Source organism: Amborella trichopoda, chromosome 13 (assembly GCF_054954075.1).
Source record: "Amborella trichopoda isolate Santa Cruz 75 chromosome 13, AtrichopodaSantaCruz75HAP2 v2.0, whole genome shotgun sequence".
In the NCBI taxonomy this organism is placed as follows: Eukaryota; Viridiplantae; Streptophyta; class Magnoliopsida; order Amborellales; family Amborellaceae; genus Amborella; species Amborella trichopoda.
In genome coordinates, this window is record NC_142348.1 from 49672426 (window position 1) to 49698653 (window position 26228).

Genomic DNA, 26228 nt, shown 5'->3' on the forward strand with positions numbered 1-26228 from the left:
GTCCCGAAAACCATGGAAGCCACGGTAGACGCATGAGTAAGCCAACTCACCAACTATGTATAAATAAGAAATGTATACAATGAGAGCATTAATTTTTAATACAAGAAAAACACAATTATTATTGACTGTTAGATTTGAAATTGGATAGCTTGTAGTTTATGATGTATCATTCTTTGAACACAAAGTTCAAAATAAAATTTTTTAAACATGTGACAATTTTATGTATTGGATTTCACATCCAATAGCTAAAAGTGATTGTGACTCATAATATACAATCATATACAAATAGGAGTTTTTACTTTTGGGAAAGTCTTGGGTGAGTAAGCAGCCACAAGATATGGTAACTCACAAATGTCCATCATAAAAATGGACGTCGCATAAAGTGTACCCTCCATAGATTCTATATAGAAGGCGCACCAAAAGATACCAATTTTTAAATTTTCTCAATCACTGAATACATGTTTCATGTCTGCCTCGGAGAGAATGAAGAGAAGTAAAATTGTTTGCCACCAATTTGCATGACAAGGACAAAGGGATATTAAGATATGATTAAAATACAATTTGATAATTGAGAAAATTAGCAGTTATTAATAGAAAATCATTGGATTGGATTATCCAATAGCTAACTTGTTCATGCAGCCTTTACACTTTTTTTTCTTGTAAATTGTGTATGAAAAAAATAATATAAATAGGCTATTTACTTTTAATACAAGGTGATCATAATCTCTCTTATCCATTAGATTTTAAATCAGATGGTTGTAACTTGTGAGTGTATCGACTCAAAGTTCAAAAAAAGATATTTCAAACTTTGTGATACACCTCAAGTCATTGTATTTGACAACTAATATCTAGTAGCAATTATGAGCTCCTTGTAACAAAGATAATTGGTGTTTTAGTATACAATCCCACTTGTTATCGTTAACCCCTCAATAAGTATTTTGAGTATCACATGACTATAAGGAATCCTTATTAAAACAATGGGAAGGACAAAAGTCACCCCTAAAAAACTACGGGTCGCCACAAAATATGGCCCAAAAGCTAGGCCCTGGGGTGTGGGGCACAAGATATGGCCTAAAGGCCAAGCCCGGACCGGACACCCTGCGGCCAAGCAGCCCATGGATTCGAGGCATTGCCTGACCTTGTGTTTTTCCTTGTCCGGGCCAGGCCAGGCCAGGCCACACACACACGTATATAAACTAAGGCCCCTTCAACCCTGGTCCGGTCAGGGCAGGTTAGCCCTGGGCCTAGGTTGGCCCGTCACTTTGTCAGCCCTAATTCCTCCGGTGATAAAAATCATCAACAATACATATAACAATAGTGATTTTGTAGATAGTGGGAAAAGAACTCGTTATATTGGAGCTTTCACCATCACGATCACGATCACCAAGGCAAATGCTCCATTAAAAAAGTAACAGAAAAATGAAAGTATTGAGGCATTAGGAGAGCACACAGATGATGAGAAAACGGAAAAAGACAAGCATACATTGATGACAAATTTGATGATAAATGAAAAAAAAAGAAAGGCTTACCGTCAAATTTTCCATTGCTTTCTTTGAGGATGATGGCAGTTGACCTGTAAACACAATAGAGATAAACTGGAGGGGAAACAATCAGGAGAGAGAGATTGTGAGGAAAAAGAACTCATTTAGATGTTATAGAACAAAACAACTTAAGAGGGAGAGAGGGGATAAGAACACATTTAGATCTTATAAAACAAAAACAAAAAAACTTAGAGAGAGAGAGGGGGGATACGGACTGAGTATTTATTTATTTTTATTTTTTGGTAAGTTAACCTACGGAGTTATGACTTACGCATACTTTTTTACTCCCTCGGTTCGCTTTAAGGATACTTTTTCCGAATGGATAAGTTTTCCACCGATGGTTCTATTTTTTTTCCTAAGTAAATAACGGACGGAGTTCACAGTTCGAAACCTAACGCTAACATTAGAAAAGACAGAGTTCACAGTTCGAACCAGTAACCATCTTGAGTCCGTTAGGGTTACGTCTATTATCAAACAGACTTTACAGAGATCTTGAGATGCCAAGGAGCTCCATGGTCATCAAAGGAGATGGCTCAAAGAAGAGGGGAAGAAAGCCTGGTCTTTCTAACTCTAGACAAAGCAGCACCGGAACCCTAGATCAAAACACCACTGATCGAGAAATTACAGGCTCTTCAATGGCGTGCACCAATGAGAATGGCGCTCCTACTTCTTTGCTTGAGCTTTTTCTTTGTTCAAGGTTCTGTGGTGGCAGGTACCAGTGAAAGAGGAGCTTCCATTAAAGGAGACGGCCCGAAGAAGAGGGGAAGGCAGGCTACCAATGGACAGGTCCGAGCCTCGGGCTTCCCGGCTGGGCCGCCCAGCTGGCTGGTTAACAGGTTATTGACAGGCGTGGCCGGACCGGGCTGAAAAGGCCTGGACGGGCTGCTCTGAAAAGCGTGTCTCATAATCGCTCTTGGATACACATTAACTGCAGGTTCTCTCTCTCTCACACACACAAGGACACAGAAGTTGGATTTATTCTCTAAAATTAGTACAGACTACGTAATCGTCCTCTATTCCATGGAGTTATTTGCGTGATCACTCTGTTGCTCATGCACATAATCTCTCTCTCTCCTAGGTGCATGTCCATTCGATTTTTGTTTCTTCACTGATAAAATATCACTAAAACAAACTCACGGAAAAGCCAAATCTAACCCCTCTCTCTCTAACATAAACAATTTTCTGAATCGTATGTGATTCTGTTTTGTTTCTTCAATGGTAAAACATCTCTTGAACTCAAGGAAACCACCCATCAACTCACTCTCTGTTTCTCTATATTTCTCTCTAACTTAAATAAACCATCTCTCTGTCTAACTTTGCATAAAAAATCTCTTTCTCTAGAAGCCACCCATAAAATGTCTCTGACTTGCATAAACTCTCTCTCTCTTTCTCTCTCACTCTAAAACATATAAAAATTCTCTCTCAAAACAGAGGTCTTCTCTCTGCAAATTTCTCTCTCTCTATCAAAGTATCAAAGTGTGTACAATATCTATGAGAAATTTTACAAGTTCTTAGACCCTAACCACAAAGCAAGATGCCTGACCTCTTGTTTTGTGTGGTCTCCTCTATGAGTTCATGTATACCTTGGAGCATCATGTTAATGTGTTTCAATGCGAAATAAATCTCCAAATAATTAGCAATGGAACGTAAATAGAAGATCAAATAATTAATTTTGAGCGATGATTTCATGCAACAGTTGTATAGTAATATGATGCAATAGTCTTAAAAAACCATCTTATGGCCATTTTTTTTATCCAAATTTTGAAACATACATTCTTTTCGTTCTAATGAACAATCACAAAAAAAAGAAAAAATTGAAAACACAACTTAGAAAGTATTTTTTTAGTCCAATTAACATAGGCCGTTCATTTTGGTGAGATGCTTAGATCTAAGCTTTAGAAGGATTTTTTTATTTCCAATTTTCTTAGATGGTTTTATTATCATTAGATGAACAATGTTAAAAAATAAAAATAAAAATGAGATCTTGAAATTCACAAAATGAATGGTCTAGATTCTTTCTTGGAGGGGACTCATTTTGACCATAGGGTTCAAATTGAACTTTTTTTTTGGGGGGGAGGGTTGATTATTGAGATGAAGAGAGTGTGTGTGCAAAATTTGGGGTCATACAAATACCACAAACATGATTTTATAGAAGTGTCGTTGCATTATATTATGATACAGTCGTTGCATTGGATCATTGCTCATTAGTTTCTTTTTTGTTATTTTTTTTTTTGGACATACAAGAAAAGTTTTAGAGATTTTTAAAAAATTAAAAAAAAAAGTTTAAATTAGGCCGGGCCAGGCCCAATAAGCTTAATAGGCTGGGCCTAGCTTCTGAGTATAATTCCGGGCCTTAATGTGTCGTGCAGGGCTTATGGGATTTTAATAGGAGAGCCTTACCGGCCATGGTTCCTGTCTGGGCCTCACCGAGCCTTACCGGGCATAGTTCCTGTCTGGGCCTCACCGAGCCTTACCGGGCATAGTTCCTGCCCCCGTTGGCAGCCCTAGGCGGAGGGTCTGCCAGGAGTTCTACATTTGTCGAAGTTGGCAGAGATATAGATAAGAGTTTTATTTTACTGTTTAGACAACATTCATTTGAAAGTTGAATGAATCTATATATTGTAATATATAAAGCACCATGGTTTTGGACACCACATCACATGCAATAAAGGAAAATTGTTTCATGCGGCGGGGACCGCATTTCTACATTTGCAGTCACGAAGATACCAAGCATCCATCTTTAAGATGCAAATAGGTAGTCAATTTAAAAACAATTGAAAATAACAGTTCAAATATTTTCCTAATAGAATTATTATTTTTAATTTCCAAAATTTATTCATATTCATGATCTCCTTGTTAGAGATTACATGTCTTCAAAAATTAAGTCGAAAAATTCATTGCAAAAATAGATTTTTAAGAGGTGACTCATTTCTACATGGACTCATAGAAATTGTCCTTCAATAAAATACCAAAGAGGGGTTTGGGGTTAGAGTCGGTGCAAGGACATTTGAGTATTTATGAAACTTTGTATTAACATAGTATAGGGCAATGATTTCATGTAACCATTGCATAGTAATATGATGCAATAACCTTAAACAACCATCTTATGGCCATTTGTTTGATCCAAATTTTGAAATATACACTCTTTTCATTCTAATGAACAATCACAAAGAAAGAAAAAATTGAAAACATAACTTAGAAAATATTTTTTTAGCCCAATTAACATAGGCCGTTCATTTTGGTGAGATGATTAGATCTAGGCCTTAGAAAGATTTTTTCATTTTCAATTTTTTTGGATAGTTTTATTATCATTGGATGAACAATTTTAAAAAAGAAAAAAAATGATTTTTAGTTTATAAAGGCTAATATCTTGAAATTCACAAAATGAATGGTCTAGATTCGTTTTTTGAAGGGATTCATTTTGACCATATCTAGGGTTCAAATTGAACTATTTTTTAGGGGGGGGTTGATTACTGAGATGAAGAAAGTGTGTGTGCAAAATTTGGGGTCATACAAATACCACAAACATAGTTTTTTAGAAGTGTCGCTTCATTGGATCATTGCTTATGGACTTACACAAAATTTTGTTCATCTATTTATATTAAGGATGAGTTTTTTATAAAGCCTAGGCTTTATGAAAACAAAATTAAGCTTCACGTCAAATCCTCATTGGAAAAGTACTTTCGGCAATGGAAATCGCTTGCTCCTCACTTAACGGGGCTTGTTCCTAGATCTCTCCTTAAACTTGTGGCAGCTCCTTCGGAATTGCATCGCAGAAAACATGGGCCACCTTGAGAGCTCAAAAAATAGGAGTGTTTGTTGCCTTCTCTTAAAGATCGACCTATAAGAGCAGTTGAGTCTAGCAAAGTCTTGGTTCATGACCTTGATAGGGAAAATACAGATACTGCATGTTTCACCCTGTAATTGTCACATTTTATTGAAAATTGCGGGTGAAACGAGGCACAAAATAAACAATTTCTCAAATACTTTTGGAGGAAAACCAAAATCATTAGCAGTCTTTTTATTTCCAGGCAAGAAAACTTTACCATCTCAAGACAATATTTGCTTCTTACTAAAAGTTCTTGAGGCAAATTTATCTTAGAGATACAAAGAAACATAAGATTGAACATTATCTTTTCTATATAATATACAAGAATGGTAAAATTCTAGAGCACCGGAATTGTGTTTTTGTTTTAAAGAGAGAAAGTTCACACAAAGAAAAAATGGGTCTGGAATTACATGCAAAATGATGATTCAAAGTATATGTTCCAAAAGAGAAGTCCAAATCCCTTACATAAAGAGAAAGAAAGCGCTCTTTCAAAATCACCTAGTGTGACTGCTTAATACACTTGAAATAATGAATAGTTGTGAGTCTTTGTTGACCAATTTCAAATGTCATAAAATGGCCCATCAATTACAATTGCACATGCCACTGGATGATCAATAGCCACACTCGTTCATGGCAACTTTTCATGCTCCAAAAAAAATGAAGTGAAACATTAAAATCGCAGCCACAGTGATCATCCTGGTGGGAGCAGAGGGCTGGCAATGGGCTGGTTGGCACAATCCTAAAAAACAAGGGCTTAGGCCACAAAATGTGGGCTGGTTGGCACAATCCTAAAAAACAAGGGCTTAGGCCACAAAATGTGGCCTGAGGGACTGGCCAGGGCCAAGTACCATGGCCCGAGGAAAGGGCCGGGCCAGACCTAGCCAGCTCCAGAATAGGGCTACCCAGTTCGGCCCAACCCATCCCTTTTTTTTCTTATTATTTTTTGTGTACTTTTTATTATACTTGCCCCTGCCCTGATAGGGTTAGGCCAAGATTGATCTAAGGCCTCTTCGGTCCTATCAGGGCGGGGTCGGTCGCCACTCCTGAGTTTTATGTATGTTATGCACCTACTTGTACATCTAAATGGTGAGCTTCCGCCGTGCCAGATTGTCCGAAATGCACCCCTCCCTGGCAGGTCACTTATTTGCACTATCAAATAGCACATAAAACTCCACTGCAGAAAATTAAGCTGATTCGCATAGATGCGCCATTAGCGCATGCACATATTACTGTCGATGCAATGGTGCAAAGTGCGACTCAAGTGCCTCTGCACCAGGATGCAATGGTGCAAAGTGTGACTCAAGTGCCTCCGCAGCGGGAAAGGGCTGGATCGCGGTGGTAGTACATCACACCCTAATCATCACGTTGTGCTTTTCATTCTCACCACTAATATCACCCGACTAATACCTTCAAAAAGCTAACTCTTAATCTACTTGAAAAAAAAACAACTAAGGCCGATCTTCTCCACTGAATTACCAAAAAAACAAAAATGTGCCCCCTCACCTGCGCACACGTTGCACTACGCACATGCTCTGTAAATGCCATTTCCCCAAGTTATTAGATCGCAACAGAATATCTGAGTCCCATGCTTAAGCATAACTTTCTTTTCTCTATTCTCTAACATGGGATTAAAACACACTACTCTCAATACATAACCGCAAAGTTACATAAGCTAAAACTAATGAAATAATATTATTTATTAAAAAATACCCAATATTTTTTTTAAAACAAAATTACTAACACTCTCACTCCGACTCTCCTGGAGCAGTGGAGCAAGAAGCTTACAAATATGGTGGGGGAGACGACTACTTCACAAATAATGTTTGCAAACTCGGCTGGTCAAACTCGAAATTGGCCCGTTAAACTGGAACCGAGCACTGGCCGATCCAGTTTTGGCCAATTTTGGTGGTCCGACAAGGTATTTTAAAAAAGTAAATCAATAAAATCCCAAAAAAATAAGAGATTTTTTTATAATGTGTTTTTATCATTTTGGCAAAGATTGAAAAGATTTTTTGTGATGAATACTTATTTTATCTTTTTCCCATCTTTTTTAAAAAAATTTAAAAATACCCTTGGACACAAATGGATTTTTTAAAATCCATTTTTTTTGACAACTTTTTAACTTCAATTGGATATGCTTTATTTAATCATGCTTTTCATTTTTCTTGTATTTTTTTATTCTTTTAACACTTTTTGGATCAGCCAAGACCTACCCGGTTAGGCCGGTTGAACCAGCCGGTTTACTGGTTACTTGGACCTGGCCCTTAGCAGGTTTCTGAAGCAGGTTTGATTTTTCAAACACTAATCCCAAAAGAATGAGATATGAGAGAAGGGACTGGAATGGAAGAGATTTTTTTTAGTACATGTAGAAAAAGGAACTACAAAGTCACGTCATGTGCTTAGGATTTGATGGATGTTTTTTGCAGCTCCTCGAATTTCCAAGACATTCTCACTCCAGTTCGCCATGGCCCCTGTTGTGGCCATGTTGATGGGACTCTGATCTTTAGGGTTAATTCTCAGTCTTTGAGGTGAATTACCTTCGGCCACAAGACAAGAGCATAATCATAATTTAATTTTTCATAGTATCAGCTGCCATTTTGATCAGTGTTAAAAAACATGAAGTTGGTGGCAACTTGGCTAATGCCAGAACCGAGTTGAAGGAGTAATCTCTCCAAAAATCAGGACAGTTAATTTTTTTTCTTTTTTTTTTTTACGTGGTGAAGCACCCTGTCCAAACAGCCTCAGAACCACTTTGGATTTTGCATTGAAATAATGAGTAGCTGCAAAAACATATACGTACAAGTAAACAAGCGATTCATTTCTAAAAACAACACAAGCTTGTCAAGTTTTTTCAAGTTGAAAATGATTTTGTGATCACTGATTTTTACCAATATCTATCAAGAGTCAAATATTCCTAAGTCATGTCCCTTAGGCATCCGCCGGCAAATACCACACTGCATAGTATGTGAATATATTTTTCTTTTGGAAAAAGTTTATATAAGGTTGCAACCTTATACCGTTAAAGTAAAGTGCGCCTCAAAAATCCACAGTGGAGAGTGTTACGGCATAACATAACCCTCTAACTGATCATCTCGACCTTAAGATAAATGGACCTAAGAAAAAAAAGAATTCCAAGTCCAAAAAATATTGCATCTTGTAACAAGTTATCTAGACCGTCTATTTTCAAGATTGTCAAGTGTTTCTTTATCGGTTCGATCTATATCATTTTGGAAATTTTAAATTTTTTTTTTATCGGCTCGATCTATATCATTTTTTAAATTTTAAATTTTATAACTGAGGATAAGCGCTCAAAAAAAATTATAACTAAGGATAAAAAGAGATTTTGACGCCATCTTAGTGTTTTTTATGCCAAAATGACATCTGTAAGTAAATTTTATAGGTGCGCATACTTCTAAGGTATAAGGAGGCAACCTTATACAAACCTCACCCTTTTCTTTTAAACTTGAATAGTAAAAGAGCAGATTTGAATCTGTGGCCTCACAGTAGTTTACCGCAAGGTCCAACCACTTCAACAGTCCATGTTAACGTGATATAAACTTACATTATAAACCATATATACCAATTTCTTAGTCTTTCAGAGTTTTTTAATATTTTCCCATATCGTCGATCCAGGCTGATCCCGATTGGTATTTAGCAATCCGACATGGGATCCATGGGTGGATGATCCACCCCACCGATCCATTTCATTGAATATCATTTTAACGACAATGGTCGTTACGGAAACTAGTTCAATTTTCCATCAAACCATAAGTGAAAATCCAATTCCCTAGCCTTAGATCTTAACATAAAATCAATATTGGATCGAGTGATATTGCTTAGCTGGCCCAATCCTTAGACTGAGTGGTTTAATCTGTAAAGACCCCAACAGATACATCCAAAACAAGAATATATATCTTGCATGGCCACCATTTACATAGAAGAGAAACACAAGCGCAGTTTGTATTTTATAAGAAAATATGATAAAAAAAAAGTGAAATATCTACATATTGATTAAGAAGTTAACTCTGCATTGTAACATGTATACTTGATTCCATTCTTTTATCTTTTTCTTTCTTTAAATAATACAATTGTGGGGGCCCTAAACCCAGCTGACCCATAAGAATAAGAATAAGAATTTGGATCATATGACTAAAATGGGGCACAAATAAATCTGACCTGATGAAAAAGCTGGGCAAGAAAATGAACACATCCATCTTCTCCTTCTTCATTCTACATATAAAAACCATGAAGACCCATATATTTGTGTCAGTATTGCAAGCTCTAAAATTCTACATGGAACGCTGCAAAAAAGAACAAATGATAATCAAAGCCTATTTGATACATTTGAGATCAGAACACCTGGTTACAAGTTTTCCCTTTAACAATCAGATTATCTATTGAATGTTATGAATAACTTTGCACTAGTGAGAGTTGGCTTGGGAAAAAAATAAAACAAAAAACAAAAATTGTGTGGAAGCCAAGACTCAACTTCCACTGATGTGGGGGTTTTGGCAACCATACCTCACCCCCCCAAACCCCCACCCAAGCGGAGATCCAAATGATGGCATATCATACAAACCCTTGTGCCATATAGGCAGTAAGCATCAATATACTAAAAGTCTCGCATAGCCATAAAGCATGCAGACTAGAAAACTTCCAATATTAACCCTATACTTGCTGCTTGTAGCATTGGTATTCCAGGAACTCCCATGGATTTATGTATAATGCAAGACTATCTTCTCATTAGTTCTAAATAACTCTTTTTTTTTTTTGAAGCAAAAATGGAACTTGGAATATGTTCTAAATAACTCATAAATCACTCATTCACAGCGACAAGCGATCCCTGTCGAAATGATGAAGTGAATACACTATTTCAGAAAATAAAACAAAATAATTGTAGTTGAATTTTTCTCAAAAAGTAAAGAACAAATTCACATTCAACCATCTGGTTTTTAATGTCAAAAGTCCAAGGCATACGAAACCAATAGTAGAAATTTAAACTAACCATAATAATTACACCAACCCCCCCCCCCCCCCCCCCCCACACACCCAAAAACAAAAAAACAAACGAGAGAGAAACATGGCCAACAAATTTACAAGATATGAACAGTGTGCATATTAAAATCTATTATCACTAATAAAATAAGATATGTGTGCATTTATACGTGCGGGTGTATATCTGTGTGTGTGTAGAGAGAGAGCGTGCACACGAGAGAGAGAGAGAGAGAGAAAAACCTTCAGATGTAGATCTGCTGATATAGCATGAATCTAACGGTCATGTGTCTACCCATGGCTTCTTGGATCAACCACTTGGTGCACCTTTCTGGATTCCGCACTGGTGTATTGGCCGATCACCTTGGCATGAGGTATTGAAGGATCACCTCTTTCAAGGGCGGCAACATTCTCGAGTAGATATTGCTTAGGAAGTCGACCAACAACATTGCCTTCCTCATTTCCATCTTTGTCCAAGAATGAGAAGTGGGGGATCCCCTCAACCCCAAATTCATCAAGTTCTTGTTCCCACTTTGTGTTATCAACATTCAACATTACAAAATTCACCCGGTCCCTAATGGAAAAGTTGAGTTTTTAGTTAATGATAACAAGGACTTGATGTTAAAATAGCCTTGATATCTGGAAAGGAAGAGTATATGTCATAATCCAATAGACAACAAAAGCAAAATCCGGGGTCAGCACCATCCAAGGAAATTGGATGGTGATGGAGAGAGCAGTTTCACCGGTTGGAGTCATCTCCTACTCCAGTGGGTCCATCTCTCTCCATCACTGACCATTGACAAATGCTGAAGTCATGAATTCCTGATCTACTTAATAAAATTTCATTGTTTCTGAAATAACAGCAATTCCATTAATATATATATATATATATATATATATATATATACACACACACACGAGGGAATCCATAGTAAGTAATACTGACATTTGGAAACAGTATATCAGCTCAAAGAAGTGCAATCAAAGGTAACCCAGGGTAAGTGACAAGAAAATCAATTATCTATTAAAAAATTGAAAGTTTTTTACTAAAATAAAAATTTGCTCCTGTTAGGAATGAAAGACATTACTTGTACTTCTGCTCAACTTTATATACATCTGGAGCTAATTCCCGGCAAACTTCACACCAATCTGCATAGAATTCTACAACTGTTGGCATCCCATTTGAAAGAGCCTGGAAAGTAATTAACAGTAGCCCCACAATCAATACAAAGCCATGGACAAAGGAAATTGATATAACAATCCAACATATTCCCAGATAACTGTTTAGTTTCATGCAACCATCAATATTAATTGGTGTTCACAATCTCGTAACCCATCAGACTATAAACAAATGGTCCTTTATTGCAGGGAATGGACCTTGTTACTGTTCAATGTTCATAATAAGGCTCCTAAGGTAATCCAAATACAAGCAAAGCTGACCAATCACAAAACATCCTCCAGTCTTCCGTGAACTAGATCCATTGCTTTTTGTTCTGCCATAAACATTGGCAACTTGTTGGATCAAGGTAAGTGGCAGCTTCGCCAAGGTTGTGACGCTCAAGAGGAGTGCAAGAAACATATCAAGTTTCAAACATGTTCAGGTGCATCAGCCAACACACCTATCTAAAGTCTCCTTCTGAAAACCATCTTAGATATGGGTTTCGAGTTTCGACCTAAAATTTCAGAGATTGAGAAGCCAACCACCATGATCATGAATCAAGGAAGAAGAAAAGATTTCAAAACCTAAAGATAGACTGTTTTAACTTTGCTTTTTAACTATTCATTTTTTCCATAGATTATCAGATCTGCACTATCTTTTGAGCTGCAAATTCATGTATCTAAGGCAGAAATCCATATAGAGTGGCTTGGGATGTGTTTCAGATCCTAAACCCATCTCTAAGCTGGATTTTTGGCAGTAAAGCCATATGAATAGGACCTTATTTAAACTTTTCTCTATTGCTATAGGAAGCAACTTAAAGCATCATAACGGGACATTCTCGACACTAATAAAGGCAAGGCCCTAGTTACCGGCAATTTAGAAATCGAATCAATTTACGAATCGGAAGTGCAGAATCACCGCTAGCTAGAAGATTCTTGTTTTCGGAATCAACATCCATGCAAGAGGAATCATGGAGGACGAGATTCCTATTTTTAGGAATCGAGATTCGAATTAAAGTAGAATCAAGATCCCTACATAGATGAAACCGAGATTCCTAGCTCTTTGAAATCGAGTTTCCGGCCGAGTCGCAAACAATATAGAATCGAGATTCCTCCACTAATGGAATCAATATTCAAATGATAGGAAACAGAGAAGGAAATAATACATATCTCAATGTCATACATTGACCGACATGTCATATATGCACGTTTACATTCTTTGTATTACATTATTTTTAACATTTTGAAGTTGCAATCTTTCCATTGGATCAATACAATGCATACTTAAATAAGTAGAGAACGTGGAACACCACTATGGTTGCTATTGGTCACTTCATACCAAAAAAGATCACTACACCTTGTAGCTTGAGATTGATTGTCTAGCTCGAGTAGTTTGATGCCTTGAAAACTTCTAAATATTACTTCTCAAAAAAAAGCAAAAACAAAGAAAAGGGGGGAAATAATAGAATTCCGGTAAATACGGAAAAAAATTTCAACAAATGTACAATCGAGATTCAGTAAGTATGGAAAATAAGATTCTACAAGTGTTGGATCAAAGTTTCAAAAATAAGAAATCGAGATTCTAGACTTCACGAGAACATGTTCCATGAAGATTCCTAGTCAGAATTGCCAAATCGGGGTTCTGAATAGGAATGACAACCTTCAGTGAGAATGTAAAGGTTAATTCTCAAATGGACAACAGAGAATGTAAAAATTGAAGAAAATAGAACATTCCTCAGGCAGAATACACAATAGTTATATAAACTGGGTGTGGTGCATATACAAATACAACCTATGTACAATAAGACCATGTGTTAATACCCACTCAAACATTACCATGCACTTCCATGAGCAAAATCTTAATTAACAAGGTTAAGGTAGTTATTTTATCTTGGCTTAACGATTTGAAAACAGGGGCCAACAATGTTAAGATGCATGTATCTGAAAAGGTCTATATTGTGGCTGTATATAGGCATAGATATTTGGCCTTTGTACCCCATATACGTTTCCAACATTCACTTAAATATCCAATCAGTTTATGAGGATCAGATTGGGCTTCCTTCTTTGCCATTGTTTTTCTTGTTCTAAGAAGAGGCCAAAGACTTCAGCATCGGTGATTGGGAAAACCATGTAGGTACTTAATATTTTCTGCAAGTTAACATCTCCTGGTTCTTTCATTAAGAAGAACTATTTTGTCTTATCTTGCATTTCCATTTTTCCTACAGGACATTAGAGTTCCCCCCAAGGTGGTTCTAGACCATATTCCTGGTGGGGGTGTTTCAGTGGGGTCGGAACTTCTCTTTCATGCAAGTAGAGGATTTTGCTCATATCTTAACTCAATAGAAGTCAATAGGATCATTCTAAATGAGGACTTTTAAAAATTTTCCTTGGGGTTCAAATTCCCAAAAATAAGGGTTTTAAAGTTGAGTTTAATTTTACCTCGGTCTTTGTAATCACCTATCCAAAACGAAAGTTCTAATAGTTTTGCCATTGATGACAATTCATGATTAACGTTAGGTGTCTCAAATTCAGGCCTGATATGGAAAACTACATTTAATTTGATACTGAGTAGTGGGTAAGACTGGCTTGAGTTTTCCTTTATGATCATTAAATAAGTGAATAGAAACAGTAATGTGATGGGTGCATGGTTTCTATTATTTGGTAGATAAATGAGAAGACTGAGGCCCCATTGGGATACATTGGTAGTCATATCAAAGAACTGGCACCGTTTAATTTAATGGGCAATACTAAAAAACTGTAGTCTTAAGTAGTCATAGTCATAACCTGAAGTCCTCTATCGGGAATAGAGGAAAACAACTTCCTTTTATTATTTTTCATCTTCTTTTTTTTTTTAGCCCTAGGGATATTTCAACAGATTCACATAAAATAGGTTCCCCGTGAATAGCAGTGGATGAAGCTGGGATGCCTATCCCTCTTAAACATGTGAAGATGTTTTCAAAATAAGTATCTTATTTACCTTTTTTAATCTCCCTTTTCCTTGTTACTTTGCATTTCTTTTTCTTAATTTGACAGGCTATTTGATGGTTTCCCCTTATATATCAGATATAGTCCAAACTCCTAAGTGACTCTTGACAACATTGTATAAACAAATATGTAACTTGTTCTATGTGATTATTTAGTCTATTTTTACTACAATGATGACATATATGAATGTATTTGGTTCTGTCATGAGCATGGTTGGTAGTTATTCTGATGGAACTATTATTTTCTCCGTGAAGAGGGTAGGCCCTATGACCTGAACTCTCACATCTGGCAACCGAGTATTAATCGAAATGATCTCTTATTGGATGATGTCCATAAAGCTTTATAGTCAGATTTTGCAAGGGGGATGAACATGGTATCTTGCTCTTTATAACATATAGCTCTATAGGTCAGAGATGCATATCCAGCTATTGGAAACTCTAATGCGTTTAGTTTTTGGAGGATCAAGCTGGCTCTATAATTTTGATATACAACAGTGCATTAATTTTAAGCAGTAATTTAGAGAAAATGACACTCACCAAGTTAATTAACTGAATACAATGCTTACAAAGAATTCTAGATAATTCAAAATTAATAAACTGTCTAAATTTCCAATAGTTTAATATTGAATTATACCAACCATGTACATCAAATCCAGAATAATAGGTGCAAAGAACCATGGTATCCCAATCGACGTAACATGATAAATACATATACATGGCTGTGATTCACATTAGTAAGGTCCATGTTCTTTATCGCAGTAATAAGCTGATCATCAGGGATTCATAAATCAGGTAGCCTGATGAGAGTCAACAGACCAACCAATGACACATTCTAGAGAAATTTATGGACTGTTAATAAACAGAGAGCAATTTTACTGAGTGGGTGGAAAAAGCAAATAGCAAGATGGAAAATGCTTAAATGGGTAAATTACCCTAAAGGTGGGAAGAGGCCAGGCCCAAAGTTTGCAAATTTCCAAATAAATACAAGCAGAGAAATATGGTCACATCATCACTGTTACCCATGACAAATGACAAAAACTAAAGAAATTTTAACAAATACTAATGTTCTAAAACTTGCCAGATCCAACTCGGACTTGGGCGAAGTACTTGGAAGGGCTCGCAACACGCTGGGGACCTTACTGTAGATTAAATGCCCGAACAGTGACTGAGGCAGTTTTCTGTTGGGCTAAGGCGGAGTCCAGGGACCTCAGGTGAGTCCTCCACGACTTGCTTAGTCCATCACTTTTTCCAGAAAATAAAAGGGGGCCGGAAATCCGACACCTTTCTTGCTTGTTATTGTCACAAAGAGCTCCAATCACCCTGAGAATTCATCCCTTACCCTGTTCTAAAATCCTCTATCGAACCCAAATCATAAATTCAACAAAATAATTTCAAACTCTCGGATTTGTGAGACTCATTTTCTGATCCCCTTTTCTTGCTCATTTTTCACAATCCTCGCTTGATTCACCCTGAAAGTTTGTCCCCAGGCCTATGTTCATGTTCTCTATTGAATCCTCAGCTTCTTGTCAGCCAAAAAAAGTACCTCAAAATCTCAGGATTTGAAATATCAAAATATTTTGGCTGAAAACTTCACGACCTTTGGAGCAACTAGATCCATTCTCAAACCAAATATTAACTTTTCAAAAAATTTCATTTTGTAAATAGATTTTCATAATCTCTTATGATGTTCCCCTTTTTCTGATTTTGCACGATTTTTTTAGCCTTTTCCTTCAACTAAGGCAGGACTTGGCAAGTCAACTCTGGACTCACTAAGCTGACTCGCCCCAGGCAATCCCCATGTTCCAGAGCAGTTCCATGTTTTAAAACACTGAGTTATACAGTCTTATCAATAAGGTGAATCCTTTGAAATATACAAAACAAATCAAGTTTCAAGTGTTGTTTTTCACACTCACTCTGTAATTTGTTGAGTCCTTTCATTACAATATTGAAATGATGTCAACGTATCTGACAAATTAAGTATACTAGTTTGGACATCAGTCTCACACCTCACTTTTCACACGCCATTCACATTTTTTAATAAAGATCGCTTACACTGAAATTATTCTAATCTATAAGGTGATATCCTCAATAATCGCAAAAGCCAGAATCAGTGTGGCATGTCTTACAAGCATGAAAATGGTGCATGCATCTGAAAAATAATAAAAGTACAGTCAACAACAGATTGTGAAGTCTTTTAAACAAGCATTGGTTCTAATACACACATTTCTAACAAGCAATAAGAATAAGAAATATATATGGCAGTGATAAAAGGGTTACATGAATATGAAATGCCAATATAGTACAATCAACAGAAAAAAAACAAGATGTGTTAATTAATACCAACTGACCACTTCATATGGCACAGCAGCAGCAGAGAGATCTTTTAGAGAAACCCCAACTTCTATTCTTGTTGTTAAGAAGAGCCCAACGGCTGCAATAGTGGAAGCCAATGCTATCCCCTTATTGATCTGTTTGTTCGGAACACCATCGTTTCCAGCATTTTGAGTAGTTTTGGCAGGCTCACTTTTGTTTTCTTTACCTGAACCAGCCTCATCATTAACTCCTTCCTATCAAATAAACCACAGACAGCAAACTAAGACAAGGTTTACATCGAAAGAAAATAAGTAGACAAGTCTCTGCTTTCCAAGAGGGAAATTATACCAAAATCCAATGGACTGAGGGAAATCATAGTCCAGTTGGGTCATCATCGTCCAATGAAACGATGGTTCATCAAGAACAGAGAACTGGGCCCACAGGCTATGTAGTGTTCTGTGGACCGTATTTTCCACAGTCCAATGGATTATCATATACTTTCCCTTATATAAATCTAACTGATTTTTAATTGTGAAAATAAATTAATGGATCTGAACTATGATATTCCGAATGACTGGTAGAAGCATACGTTAAAGGACCGAAAAATATATATTGCTCAATGCCTTCAGAATGATATTCCAAAATATAAATTAGTGAATGTCTTCACATTGATTGTCCATCAAACAAGAAATATATTATGCATCCATCCATAAGGTCAATACACATATACTATATATATGTGAATTGTATAACTGACTAAATGGAAATAGAGGAGACCTCTCCTTGGTATTCTATGTAAGAAGCTTTGGACCTATCATGCATCAAACTAAAGCATCATACATGCCATGATCAAGAAGGCATCATTATCTATGAATTAACCCCAAATCCAAGCACCACAAGATGAGTGTTCTGAGGTAAATCACTTCGAACTTCTGAATTGGCCATTTATAACCAAATTATGCAAACTCTAAAGCAAGATTTACCTCAACTAGGATTCCCAGTTTACTTTGTAGATTAAACTACTTGGATAAATCAAACAAAAACATTAATAGGCAGGTAGAATAAACCAAATAACAGATAAACAAAAACTACAGAGTTCAATTTATCAGGCTATATGAATTAACTACCAGCATTGATCCAACTTTCATGAATTCAAAGGCTAACTCCAAACACAAAGAGTACAACAAACAATAAAATTCAATATTGAATGACCAAAACGAATTGCAAATTCAAAATATATTCAGAGAATTCCAAATAAACCACAATGCCTAGACAGATTCTACAAATTCGTTGAATTTCCTCAGATTTCTAACGTTTTTCCTGCAAATATGGGTCACGAAAAAATTACCCAGAAACCGCAGTCTAAGTCAAATTAATTCACATACAAATGTATTTTTGTGACTGTTCTTGAGAGAGAGAGAGAGAGACTCACAGCTATGAGTGGTTCAGGATTAGGATTAGGATTAGGATTAGTCTGGCAACAAATCCTTCGAAGACCCAATCCTCTGGTTTGAAATTGGAGAGGGGCACCCAAAAATGGAAGAGAGAGAGAATTTGAACTGCGTGGAGGGAAACTAATAAGAGGCCCCCATTTGCAGTTCAGCGCCATGGCTTCTCTCTCTAAAATTTTGTTACTTTGCAATGGAAAAGAAATGGGAATTGGGGACACATTCTTTTTATTCCTGTCCAGCTTCAGACTACAAAGGATAAGGTAATGATTTCAAATTAAAAAAAAAAAAAGAGCACAAAGAATAAGGTAAAATAAAAAAAAATAAAACAAAAAAGAAACAAAAATCAAAATATTGTTATAGTTATTCCTATCCTTCGATTTTTTAGAATTACAACCTTGTCCTAATATTTCGCTATTTTAACTTTAAGGCATGATGGATATTTGTAGCTCATGTACGTACTCCCATGTAGCATGTTTTTCTGAATTTTGATTCTTTCAACACGTTTTTTGTATTTACAGATTTTGTTTTAGACTTCTGTATTGAATTATTTTGTATCGGACTTCTAGGTTCTTAAACCCCAAAAAGCAGTATCTATGATCAAGAATTAACAGCTTCCAATTGTATTTTACTTCTTCTTTTTTTTTTGCCTGAAACGTTTGCTCGTTAATAAATATTTAGTCATTCAAGTTCTTAAGAACTCATAATGGATATTTTTTTACTATATATGTCTGTTCCACTCCCTGGCAAGGTTCTGTCATGTTTTTTTTTATTATGTAAAGGCTAAATTGTTACTAAACCCTTGAATTTAATTCATTTTATTATGTAAATGCTAAATTGTTTCAGTTTTGTAAGTGTAATTATTTTGCTTTAGTTAAGTAATCCGGGCAAAATAATATCTCTAACCTCACTGAACTAACAATTCATTTTTCATTTGAAATTGTTGGGTCTCCAAAAATGGAGTAACATGTCATTTTGCTAGAGGAGTAATATCATTTCTTTGCTCAAATTAAGTGTCTCGAGTAAAACGACAATTCCAGCCCCATTTGATTAGAATAAGGAACCAAAATTTCATTTTTTTTATTATAAATTTTTGTTCTTAGTTCCTAATCATGGATAAAAAGGTTATTTACATTACTTAACTTTGGTCATGAGCATAATTGAATGACACTTGGTAAAGTGGTGGCCATTTTTTGAAACATAAATCTTCATGATAGTTCTAAAACCAATTTCCATCATAGACAATACATTTTGAAACCCAAAAATTGTTCAGATCTTGTGGATCCGTGAATGCTCATGTTTACGACAAAATAGATGGTCTAGATAGTTTATTACAATATATATTGTTTTTAGAGTTTGAAATGTTAATTTATTTGACAATCATAATGTTCAAGCCGAGATGATCCGTATAAAAGGTTTTCCAAATGCTTGAATTGCAATTTTCAATGAGTTATGAGGCAAGGCTTTATTTATTTTGATTGGGCTGCAGCCCTATCAAACTATTTTCCTTAAATAAAACTTGGGAGGAGGTACCAATTTGAAGGGAACACTCTAAACAGCCACTCTAATGCAATATTAATTGATTGGACTAAATGATTTCTCATGTGCTCTCCCTAGAATGATATTTTCCTCTTTATTTTCACGAAATATTTTGTTGGAAAACCTTTCCCGCCTTGCCACCTCAGCTCGCTTTACCAGCCGTCCGATCTTCGCACTCTCGTCCCCTATAAATACACCCTATGCCTTTCCCTCCAATTCATTTCAGACTGGTTGCCTCCATAAAAGGGTTTTGAAGTTCCAGTGTCTTTGCATTTGAATTCGGATTTTGGGGTTTCTTCCCTCCATTTTCAAGCCATGGAGAAAGAGAATACTCTAACTGATAACCCTTCTTCTCAAGAAGCCGTAGTTGTGGAGATGGCTGCTGAGCCCTCTGCATCAGTAGATGGAGCTTTGTCGAAAGGTATGGATTTGGGTTCACAAGTAGGGGAAGCTTCTGGTTCACAAGGGATTGAGGGATCGAGTGAGAAAGCCCTCGAATTTGCAGATGAATTGATGGAGAAAGGGCGTGAGGCCATTAGGTCTGATGATTTTGTTGAAGCAGTTGATTGCTTGAGCAGAGCTCTCGAGATCAGGTTATACTTTGGATACCACACTGTTTCTTGTGTGGTTTTCTTGAAAATTGTTTGATGTTTTGGCTTATTTCTTGAGATTTTGACCTTGCATTTGGATCAAGGTACATTAGAATAGACCGAGGGTCTCTGTTATGTGATTATGGTTATCATCTGAGGGTTTTGCCCTAATTGAAGCTAAATGCATTCTCAGAGATGGAAAAGGAAATGCATGCATTTCTCTTTATTAAACGCAAGATTTTTTTGTTTTAATAGTGTGTGTTTATGTTGGTGGCATCTTCTGTGATATATTCATGGATCAGAATTACATTCTAAAAGACATTTGTGTTTATTTTTGCTTTGTTCGACTCTTCCCCTGCATTATAGATACTTTCTGATACTAATTTGGTTGTATTCTAAGCATACATGGTGTTTTCCATTTCTTAAATTTGACTTCAGTATGGCCTCTAACAACAAATACAACACAGGTTCTTTTTTATGTTCCAAATGCTGTTTTCAGATAGATTTAAGTTATTGCAATTGTTTCCAGTAGTTTAAATTTTGATATTACATAGTTGAAAGTTGAAACTGTTGTTGCACATTTAACTATGTCTTCTTATACTCATCAAAGAAAACTGACTAATTGCCCTTTTCTTCGTTATTCTCAGGGTTCAGCATTATGGTGAACTTGCCCCCAAGTGTGCAATGTCCTATTACCATTATGGGCGTGCATTGCTCTACAAAGCACAGGAAGAATCTGATCCACTAAATGTTAGCGTAACAATGGCTAAGAAAGCAGCCAGTTCTTCAGGTCCTGGAAAAATGGATATTGATCTGAGTAAAGGGAAGGGTGTTGCAAATGGTGAAGCTTCGACAGCCTCTGATGGTCTGAAGGATAGTTCCAATAAGGGCAAAGAGAGTGAAGGTTTGATTTCATATCACAATTTTGTATGACCCATAACACTTATGGTGTTACTGAATGCCATTCTATATGAATGACTTAAACATTTAAATGCCTATTTCTCTTCATGCTTTTCTGCATGTACATGTATCAACTTTAGGCCTGCTTAGATGACAATTTAGCTTATCCAGAATAGACTATCTTATCAGAAATTAATATATTCCAGATAATATTATTATGTTTGTTTTTGTATATAATATTATTTAATTACTTAGCTTTTTTCTTGTGATTTCCATCTAGTTTAGCTATTTCTGGCCAAAAACATTAGATTTTCACCTAATTAATTTGAAATAAGTAAAAACAGCTTTTCAAAAAGATAAACATATAAGTAAAACTGCTATAAATTTATATCACATAACTTTATAGTGAATGCTATCGAATAACAAATAGTTCTTTATCAGAAATAGTGAATTATCAGTGATAATAATTACATTCAAACATGCCTACAGTTATACTTGCAGTCTCTTGCATACTGAAATTTAATGCATGCATGTACATAAGGATGTGCATGTAGGCATAAACATGGTAGTACCAACATTGTGATTTCAACTTATTAATGAAATTTTGTTACCGATAAGTAAAAGCATGTTAAAAATAAAAAGTTTGGACTTCTTACAGATATAAGCTATTTTGTGAATGTTTGGACTCATGCATAGGTAAGCAAATTGCTTGAATAATAGGCATGAGAAAGCATTTTAAATAAAGAGATGAATTGGGGTGGTGCGCTCCAGAGTGTTAGATTAGCTCATATATAGTGGTTCGTTTTCTCTTCTACCCCAGTAAGGGCTACTTTTGAAGATCAAAGACTTGGATTGTGTTTATGCTGGTGTTAGTTGAAGAACAAATGAAGTTGTGGTTGTTGAAAACCAAATGAAGTCATGCTCTGTTTTGTTCTTTATGATTTGTTATAAAACCTACTGCCCTCTAATGAATAAGACCAAATGAGGTCATATTCTGTTGTATTCTTTTTAATTCGTTATAAAGCCTATTTCCCTCTTATGAATAAGAGACGTAAACAATCTATTATGGTGGCGATCAAATTGTGCACATCTGCACCTAGATTTAGCTACAGTTGGAAATGCACATACGCCAGTGAACTAGAGAAGTAAATAGTCATGTCTTATTTATGAAAGGGAGAGGAGAAGCTAGGTAAATGCTATTTGTAACATGTCACACCTCACTGTTGTATCTTATACAGTTTTTTTTTTCTGAAATTTAGCTTGTACAGTTTTTCTCCTTGTATCCATGAAATCAGTTCATGACCTGGCCGATTTAGTCATACCTTGGTTCATTTGTTTGCCTTTACAGTTTAATAGTAGTCTCACTATTTCTTTGCACTGTCATGACTTGTAGTCTTACAATTAATGTTGTATTACATCATGTTCATTGTCCATGAATAGTCATAGCCTTTTGTGCATTCCAATCATTCAGTTGCATGCTCATAATCAGCTTTAGATCACTCAAGTCGAATCATATGTTTACCTTGCCTCAGTATCTTGAGGGTGCTCTCCTGTCTTTTGGGATTCCTTCTCTAATATTCAATGATCTTTCTTTAGTTGAAACATGACTCAACTAATTTTGTATTATGTAACTGATTGTCAGTCTCTCCATACTTTACTTTGATAGTTTATTGGTACTTTATGTGGCATGTTCTATAAGCTAATCTACTTACTCATTAAAAATATGCTTCTTGTAATAACAAATTTTGTATCCACACCCCAAAAATTCTTGACAATGGCCTAGAATTCTCAGAGCTTGCATAAATGCTCCGATGTACTATGCGCATTGCCACATGGAAGAATTTTCTTCTAGAGCCAGAAGTAGTCATCAAATGAATAATTCTTCTTCTTTTTTTGGCTTTTAGAGGGAAGCAAAGTTTTTTTGCTTTTAGAAAGAAGCAAATGTTATTGATGAATAATTGGCTTTTTGTGTCTGAGTTCATTTTATCTGCAAATGTAGGCAGCAATGGCAATGAAGAAAACGATGATGAGTCCAGTGAAGATGATGGTGATGGTGTGGAAGATGATCAGGGTGTTGATGGGACGGAGGAAGAAGAAGAATCAGATTTGGATCTCTCGTGGAAAATGCTTGATATTGCTAGAGTAATAATAGAAAAGAATCCTGTTGATACACTGGAGAAGGTAGATGTTATTTCAACTCTGGGAGATGTCTCCTTGGAAAGAGGTCAGCTTTTGTGTACTATAAAACTTCATAGATCTGAAAATTAGTAATATTACAAACTTATGCCGTGAAATTTTTGTTCTAGTTTTCAGCAAGTAAAAAGGTTCAATCACTAAAATGCTGTAACGCTTGGAAGCAGTAAGCTACTTGAATGACTGTTTTGGTGATTCATTCTGTATGCAGAGGACTTCGAGACTTCTTTGGGTGACTACTTTAAGGCTCTTTCTATTCTGGAGTCCCTTGTTGAAAAAGATAACCGCCAGTTAGCTGAATTGTATCCTTTGCAAGAAATTTATGTGTGTTGTGCTAGAAAGGGGGCGGGCCCCTGGTTTTCTATAATGCCAAGAAACAAGATAAATGATATTCTTTCTCAAAAAAACAAGTTAAACGATTTGAAAGATAATAAAAATATAAAGATTGACACTATAGCTACATTTTGCTTGTCTATAATGAAACTGCATAAGCTTTACAAACTTGAAGTCTTAGTTGTTAGATTCTGATATAATCAAGTTGTTTGTTCAAGTGGGAAACAAGAGTCCTTGGGGAGGATTCTATGTAATTTGGCTTCATTAAAAAAATAATGTAAATGCAAAGTATCCCTCAAGTTCTTGATAAATTGTTCTTTTAGAAGAAACCCAGATAATTTTACATACGGGAAAAGTTTATATAGAGCCTACCTGAAAACTTTCACTAGAAGAGGTTGTTTTGATGCCCAAATATCATCAAACTGATCATCTCGAAATCAATATGCACGAACAAGAGAAAAAAATGGATTTCAAGTTTTTGAAAATAGTACATCTGGTAATGCATTTTTGGACCGTCAATTTTTAAGATTTTCAAGTTTTCATAGATCCGCTCGATCTACACTATTTATGAAACTTTAAATTTTATAACTAAAGATGAAAATATAATTTAAGGCTATCACTAAACTTTTCAAGATTGAAACCATATTTCTCGACACTATTTGAAGGTGGGCTCTAATTTGATTGTTTAGAGCCTCGGCTCTGTACAAACCGCACCCCTTTACATAAGGTCTTCTACTTTTTTTCTTTTCAAAAATTTGTGTCATTTTATATCTGATTGTCTGGGCCAGATACTTCATATTTCATATTTCACATTTTTCTTCTTTTTTTTTGTTCATAACCTTGATCAAACTACAATCAGGAATTTCAAGATATGTTTGGCAATGCAGTTGGCCGACAGGCCTGCAGATGCAGTGAAGTATTGCGAAAAATCTATGTCAGTGTGTGAAGCTCGGCTTCAGCGTCTCACATCAGAAGTGAGTGAGTCGACTGCTAAAACCACATCAGTGGATAATGAGAGCTTCTCAGTTGCTTTGGAGGAGGATATAACCAAGTCATCAGAAGGAAATGATTCCAATACTTCTTCGGTTCAGGAAAAGAATAGTGAGATAGAGACCCTTAAAATGCTCTTGGTTGACCTCAAGGAAAAGGTAAGGTTTTCCTTATGTTTATGTTTTGTTTGTTTTATCTTTTGTTTATAGCTTGAAAGTTTCCAACAGTATTACTTAACGCTACTTAGCAACCAGTGAATGCTTTTAAGATGCTGGAAAAGCATAAAACTCCTCCTCTCCCCCCCCCCCCCCCCTCTCTCTCTCTCTCTCTCTCTCTCCCCCTCTCTCTCTCTCTCTGTATGTGCTTGCACACACACATTGTGCTTGTCACCTGCTGAATATTTAGTAAAATATTAGTATTTATTTGTTTCTCTTTCATTTTAACATGCTGAGAAAGTAATGAAATAGTAATGTTTATTTGCCTGCCTCTCTCTCTCTTTCTCCTCGGTCCCCCTGATTATACTTTGACATTTTATCTGCAGCTTGAGGACCTGCAACAGATGATGTCAAGTTTGACAAACCCACTGATACAGGCCACCGAAAAACTCATATCCACCATTGCTGAGAAGGCAAAGGAAGATTCTTCCATGTCTTCACGCATGGGAACCGAGACCTGTGGCTTCGACTCACCAAAGCTCACAACCATCACCACCACTACAAAGAGCACTGAGGTAACTCATCTTGGGGTGGTTGGAAGGGGAGTGAAGAGAGCTTCAGCTGTGCAAGTCATGGAATTGGAGAACTCTGAGAAGGGGCCTTCTTTGGGTTCATCAGTGGAGAACTTTGATAATAGTGGTGATATCTCTGAGAAGAAGCCTTGTACGGATTCATCAATGGAGAATTCTGACAAAAATGGTGATATCTCTCAGAATAAGCTTTGCATGGATTCATCAATGGAGAACTCCAAAAAGAGTTGTGATATGTTGGAGAAGAAACCTTGTGTGGATTCATCAATTGAGAATTCTGAAAAAAGCAATGCTGCCCCTGAAGTTTTAGGAGCAGGGAACCAAGTTACTGAAACTGGGAGCCCAGTTACTGAAACCATTGATGGGTAGTTTTTAAGCAATCGCAGCTTGTTAAATCGGGTAAAATGGGTTTAAACTGAAGAGCTTAACTGAAAGTCGGATCAGTTTTGCATTAAGTGGGCGTCGAGAGCGTGGTTTTACTTGTAATTTTGTCATTTCCTTTTGGACCGCCCTTTGGTCTACAAGTTTTAAGAATGTATTGATATGCCTCTTTTTATTATAGAATGCCATGTTGCATATAACCTTTTCCATTTCTTTTCGTTTTGTGGTTTATACTGCCTTAGTCTAAAACAGGGTGGGGATCGTAAACTTTTCCTTAACCTGTTTTAAGTCC

At 36.2% G+C, this 26228-nt stretch overlaps 2 protein-coding genes and 1 long non-coding RNA gene across 3 annotated transcripts; 2 read left to right on the plus strand and 1 right to left on the minus strand.

Annotated features, from left to right (window-relative positions):
• The first annotated feature begins 1912 nt into the window (after nucleotides 1-1912).
• LOC148779308 (uncharacterized) lies at nucleotides 1913-4249 on the plus strand. Its single transcript, XR_016048392.1, has 2 exons — nucleotides 1913-2475; nucleotides 3911-4249. It is a non-coding gene; the product is annotated as an uncharacterized LOC148779308 (long non-coding RNA).
• A 5063-nt stretch (nucleotides 4250-9312) lies between these two features.
• HCF164 (Thioredoxin superfamily protein) lies at nucleotides 9313-18460 on the minus strand. Its single transcript, XM_011629430.3, has 5 exons — nucleotides 18250-18460; nucleotides 16853-17071; nucleotides 11451-11554; nucleotides 10606-10936; nucleotides 9313-9600 (listed from the first exon to the last, which is right to left on the minus strand). Exons 1-4 carry the CDS (start codon nucleotides 18424-18426, stop codon nucleotides 10654-10656), a joined length of 783 nt encoding a protein of 260 aa, XP_011627732.1. The 5' UTR covers nucleotides 18427-18460; the 3' UTR covers nucleotides 9313-9600; nucleotides 10606-10653.
• A 1563-nt stretch (nucleotides 18461-20023) lies between these two features.
• Nucleotides 20024-26133, plus strand: LOC18445997 (Tetratricopeptide repeat (TPR)-like superfamily protein). The gene is made up of 6 exons (XM_006856123.4): nucleotides 20024-20397; nucleotides 21042-21298; nucleotides 23294-23518; nucleotides 23699-23789; nucleotides 24680-24968; nucleotides 25352-26133. Exons 1-6 carry the CDS (start codon nucleotides 20120-20122, stop codon nucleotides 25922-25924), a joined length of 1713 nt encoding a protein of 570 aa, XP_006856185.1. The 5' UTR covers nucleotides 20024-20119; the 3' UTR covers nucleotides 25925-26133.
• Nucleotides 26134-26228: the final 95 nt, after the last annotated feature.

Bases quoted from the DNA above. Each gene is read 5' to 3' on its own strand.
- HCF164 (XM_011629430.3), bottom strand. From the start codon at position 18,426: ATGGCGCTGAACTGCAAATGGGGGCCTCTTATTAGTTTCCCTCCACGC. The intron at 17,072-18,249 runs GTGAGTCTCTCT...TTTATTTGATAG, and splicing joins ATCCTGAACCACTCATAGCT to GAAGGAGTTAATGATGAGGC. The intron at 11,555-16,852 runs GTCAGTTGGTAT...ATTACTTTCCAG, and splicing joins CTGCTGTGCCATATGAAGTG to GCTCTTTCAAATGGGATGCC.
- LOC18445997 (XM_006856123.4), top strand. From the start codon at position 20,120: ATGGAGAAAGAGAATACTCTAACTGATAACCCTTCTTCTCAAGAAGCC. The intron at 21,299-23,293 runs GTTTGATTTCAT...CTGCAAATGTAG, and splicing joins TAAGGGCAAAGAGAGTGAAG to GCAGCAATGGCAATGAAGAA. The intron at 24,969-25,351 runs GTAAGGTTTTCC...TTTTATCTGCAG, and splicing joins TGGTTGACCTCAAGGAAAAG to CTTGAGGACCTGCAACAGAT.